A 5000-nucleotide genomic window follows, 5' to 3' on the forward strand; every position below is an offset into this window, starting at 1 on the left:
TTAACTAGAATTTTCCTTTTTAATGGTCGGTCACTACTAACTTTTAAAATCTTGAGAGAACTGGATCTACAAGAAAATGATGTCAGACTCACTAGTTTAAGAAGGCAATGAGTGTGTATGCTGCAGAATTAATATGCAGCACAGGTTTTTTGGGATTTAGAGTTTTAAACAGGCGTTTTGCTTAATATATCATAAGCTGCATTAATTACACACTGAAATCTTAAGCTAGTAAGTGGCATGACTTTTCCTAAGATCCATTCCTCTGAGGTCCAATCGGTCATTTTCAAATGTGAGTAATGGTGGACCGTGAAATCCAAAACATGCGGGCAAAGTAAACAGCCTTTGGACAAAAATCAACGCTCAAGATTTTGCCAGTCAGGTGTTAAGCAAACACACTTTCAAGATATGAAGGAAAACAGGAAGTGATGTTTTGATCATAGTAGCACTTTACAATGGAAGTAGCAACACTTTAAAGTGCCCCTAACCCCGAAATATTTTTTTTTGCTTCTGGCCTTTTTCCCCTTTTTGTAACAAATCCTGCCTTTTTACAGGCTTCAAAACTTGCAAAAAACCAAGCATCTTTGGTTCACGACCGAGTCAGAAGGGGAGTGGGTCTATTGATTTCCTGATTTGACATCACAAACTGATTTACAGTGCATAACTCTTTGTAAACATGCATGCAAAGTAGATTGTGGCGTCAAATCAGGAATAGACCCACTCCCCTTCTTACTTGGTCATGAACCAAAGATGCTTGGCTTTTCGCAAGTTTTGAAGCCTGTAAGGCAGGATTTGTTAGAAAAAGGAAATAATGGCCGCAATGCGTTTGGAACGGATGCAAAAGATTCATTTTAGCGAAAAAAAATATTTTGGGGTTAGGGGCACTTTAAGTTAGTGACCACGGTTATGTTGTTAAAGCACCCTAACCAGGTTAGCATTAATCCTGTTTCAAACAATTTTGCCCGTCATAACAATTACTTTAAGGTTTCTCAAATCAGTTTCAACGATTCCAAGAGACAGGCTTTATTAGAGGTATTTTCTATACAACAACTGCAATGCTATGGTATCACATGGAACTCCAGTTAACATTTCTTGATGGGATAATGTAATAATTATTATATGTCATCTCTTTACTTGCCACTTTCAAACGCTTGCAAGCTAAGCTTTGAAAAAGGTCTTCAACCTTTTGAGTCACCATAATGACATGACACCTGTGACCCATTTTTTGTGTTTATTCAACTTATTTTACACTAGAGCATTAATTAAAACAAAATGTGATTTTTCCATGTATTGTTGTGGTGTACCCCTTCAACCAATCCAGGGATGCAGAGAGTTCAAATTGCAGGTTTATGACATACCGGTAGATTCAAGAATAAAGCGATTGTTTTGTCTCTGTCTTTGTCAGAAGTCAATGTTATTGTTCAGTTCACTGAGAAAAAGCAAGTGAACAAAGTGACAAATGAAAAGGCAGATAGTGTACACATGTGACAAAGTGGGGGCAAATTTTCATATTTCCAACACTTAAGATCTCATCATTTGTGTTAATTAACCAGTCAAAAACCCCGCCATTAAATTGCATAGTGTTTTTTGGTATAGGTGCCTTTGATAATGTGTAGTTCCAAGTTAGAAAATAAAATAAAAACAAGGTATAGACACTTGACCTAAAAAGGAACACTCTTTGTGTCTTTATAGGATCCAGACGACTGCATTTCATGCCTTTTAGCAAATTGTCCAATGAAGGCTCACTTGATCTGCCTTGCGAAGAGATTTCTTATGGAAAATGGTGATACATCATGCTTAATCCCAATAGATGGAGATTGTCCCACGTGTTATCACACCTTTTTGTGGAGAGATTGGTTAAAATATAGACATCAGACCGATCAGGAGGCCTCTCAAACAAATTTAGATAATCCTCACTGGGCAGAAGCACTGCATCAATAAGGATGCAAATTAGCAATGGTCTTCTTTACCATAAATTGTTTAATGTAGCCTCAGTGAACAATTTTCCATCAATTTATTGAATAGCTATTTCAGCCTTCTCAAAATATTTTTGGGGAGCAGGTCATAAGGAAAGTGGAGACGGTTTGGTGCTAAAGGCACCCAAGTGAGTGCCCAAAGGACGCAAGCTTCTAGGGGGGTCTGCAGGCATGCTCCCCTAGGGAATTTTTTAAATTTAGACAATCACAGATGCATTATTTAGTGCAATCTGGGGGATTTAAAGAAGAGAAATTTCACATATGGAATTGACACTTGCATTGAGTCTGATAAGAAATACTGGAATGTTAGTTAAATATACATTTCATATGTGCAATGCAAAAAAATATTGCGAACGCAAATTTGGATGTCACTCAAGCTTTTTTCAAGCTTTTAAAACATCTCCAGTGACTTTACGGTAGAGCTAAAAATGTGTCATATCTGACATTTTCTGACCCGAAGGAGACGGTCAAGCTTTCTGAGGAGTGGCTCATTGAGCCGTTGTCCGGGCGCTTTTGAGAAGGCTGTATTTCTACAGTCTGCACCCTTTCAGGTTGGTAACAGACAGTCACTACTTTCAGTGCAAAACACAGTCTAAGAACAGCTTGCAACATTATTTGTCGGTCTTCCAATACATGTTATGAACTAAACACACTAGATATTTAAAATTTGTGGCATGCTGCCTTTCAAAGTCACTTTCATTTCAGTGTTTCAAAAGATTAGAAAACATCAACATAAAAATTAAAACTTCATTATTACTCAAGATGGGTTTTTATTTGTCCAACAGAAATTGTCACATGGTGTACAGTTAACATCCACTGATGCACTTGTATACACACACAATCAAGCATGTTATAGACCAGTAAATGCTGCAATGCCCCTGAATTAAATGGATTATTAATCAGCTGATAACTGACTTAAAGGGTATAGCAAATCAGAAGATGCTGTTCCCTTTTGCTTACAACCAATGTAAACATTCACCACTGAACTCCAACATTCTACTATCTGTAGAGAAAATCTGCCTGAAGGTTTCCAGCTATTTCTGCTTCCCATCTGTCTCCATTGTTGAGGAGTTTTTCTTTGTTATACAGCAACTCCTGGTGTGTCTCAGTAGCAAACTCAAAATTTGGACCCTGAAAACAAAACTTCCAAATGGTTATGCTACAGAATTAAGTGATCAAAAACTGTATTGCCCAACATTTGTTTAGAAAAAAAGGCAAACCACACAATGCAAACAGGAAAAATAGTCTGGTAACTAATCAAAATGACCGAGGAGCTAAATTATTGAGATATTTACATGCAAGTTTAAGGAGGCTCAAACTAGTTTCAAGACTTTCAACAAACTGTCCTATTTGGAAGGACTGAATCTATAACTGTTTCAAGCAATGGCAATGTTATGATACCATAATAAATGTATGAAACACCAATAATTACATGTATTTCTTAATTAACAGGGTGCACTTGATGAGGTGACATAATAGGTCACCATGACAAAAAAAGCCACCTAAAATGTCCCCTTTAACAGGGTTCAAAGTTAACGACCAAATGGTCCATCATGTGTAAGCTCACTTGACAACAGCGGAATTACTGTAAAGGAATGTGTGAGACATAACGGCCTACGACAATGACATCAAACGTGCAGAATTTATTTCTGCCACTTGGGACAGCATAATGTTTGATCTTGATCTTGTGTGTCTATTCTGGTTTTCAAGTATAAAAATTATTTTCTTTGGTCAAAAGTGTGCTTTGAAAAGGAAATACATGATGAAAACTTTTCTGTGATCTGGAATGTATTTTAACACAATGATAACATGTAATAATAATTTGTTGAAATTGAGAAGTCAAGTTGATTTAAAAACCACAACAATTTTATCGCTGTCTCAAACGAAAAGTAAGTCAGCCTTAGTTAAAACAACAAACAGCATTAAAATTCACTACAAAACACTGAAGATGACATAATAATGTCCTAAGTTCTGATTTTCTGTTGAAACAGGTGATCCAAGTATTTTAAGCTGTGCTCCTAACATTTTCTGCTGTGCGCCAAAAATTTTGGCAGTACGCCTAGAAATATACACTTGGTAACAACAAGTGCTCCCACTGCCAAAAATAAACTTTGAACCCTGTCTTTAAATGCTTATTATTTATCTCAAATATAAACTCAGTGAACCCCAATTTTTACTGCTGGAAAGTGATTGGTGAGCTAAGATAAAAATCTCTGAAAAGTCGAAAAAAGTTATTTTTATAACCTTCCCAAGTTGTAAATTTTAAAGAGGCTGTAAATTCACTTGGTGCCATAACGTTGCCGTTATGTTAGTCAATCGTTCTAATAAGTCAATCCCTCCAAATTGTTGAGGCTGATTTGAGCCACCTTAAATTGATTTGTAGTACTGTACTTACAGTGCGACCACGAAAACAGTGAACACCTGAAATACATGTATGTCAGGAATGTTATTTCTGTCCAATCACACGTCTGAAATCCACTCACTAAACCGCATAGTGTTTACTGTTATTTGCGCGGCAAGAATTGTGTTGGCTTAAGATTTTCCGGGTAATTGATTTAATTTGAGCTAATTCTGGTTTAAGCCTTGAGACTATTCATAAAGAAACAACAAAGCATGTGTTTGACCTTTCACCAATCACTGGCACTCCGAAGCAAAGGACCAATTTCGCTATGCCAAAAAAGGCATCCTGTCGAGGCTCGAGGGAATAAATATAAGGATCTGTATAAGTTTATTCCCCAGAGCCTCGAGACAATGCCTTTTGTTTTAGCCTGAAATTTAATATATCGACATTGGTCTATTGTTGCTTTCTACATGTGGTCCCTTGTGATTACCTGTATTATAATGGTTATTCAGTTTGCAGTTTTGGTGCGTGAAATTCTAAAACAGGATTGGCTTAAAATCAATAAGAATTTCTGAAATTAATTATTTTAGGTGTTCATGGTTTTCCCTGTTGCACTGTAACTGTACTCTGGCGCCAAAAATATCAGAGACACTGGTAATCAAATGCAGTAAATAAAATACTTGTTT

The 5000-nt window shown here is 36.6% G+C and overlaps 2 protein-coding genes across 2 annotated transcripts in view; one reads left to right on the plus strand and one right to left on the minus strand.

Moving 5' to 3' along the window:
• LOC137975676 (structure-specific endonuclease subunit SLX1 homolog) overlaps window positions 1-2734 on the plus strand; it is a 10361-nt gene extending 7627 nt beyond the window's left edge. The window contains exon 5 of the mRNA XM_068822830.1: window positions 1690-2734. Within this exon, the coding sequence (XP_068678931.1) occupies window positions 1690-1938 (249 nt within the window). The 3' untranslated portion in view covers window positions 1939-2734. The remainder of the gene's footprint in view (window positions 1-1689) is intronic.
• The window catches only part of LOC137975677 (NADH-ubiquinone oxidoreductase subunit 8-like), a 5679-nt gene continuing 3402 nt past the window's right edge, over window positions 2724-5000 (minus strand). The window contains exon 6 of the mRNA XM_068822831.1: window positions 2724-3104. Coding sequence (XP_068678932.1) covers window positions 2973-3104 — 132 coding nt within the window. The 3' untranslated portion in view covers window positions 2724-2972. The remainder of the gene's footprint in view (window positions 3105-5000) is intronic.

The sequence above is a fragment of the Montipora foliosa genome, chromosome 11 (assembly GCF_036669935.1).
Source record: "Montipora foliosa isolate CH-2021 chromosome 11, ASM3666993v2, whole genome shotgun sequence".
NCBI classification, from domain to species: domain Eukaryota; kingdom Metazoa; phylum Cnidaria; class Anthozoa; order Scleractinia; family Acroporidae; genus Montipora; species Montipora foliosa.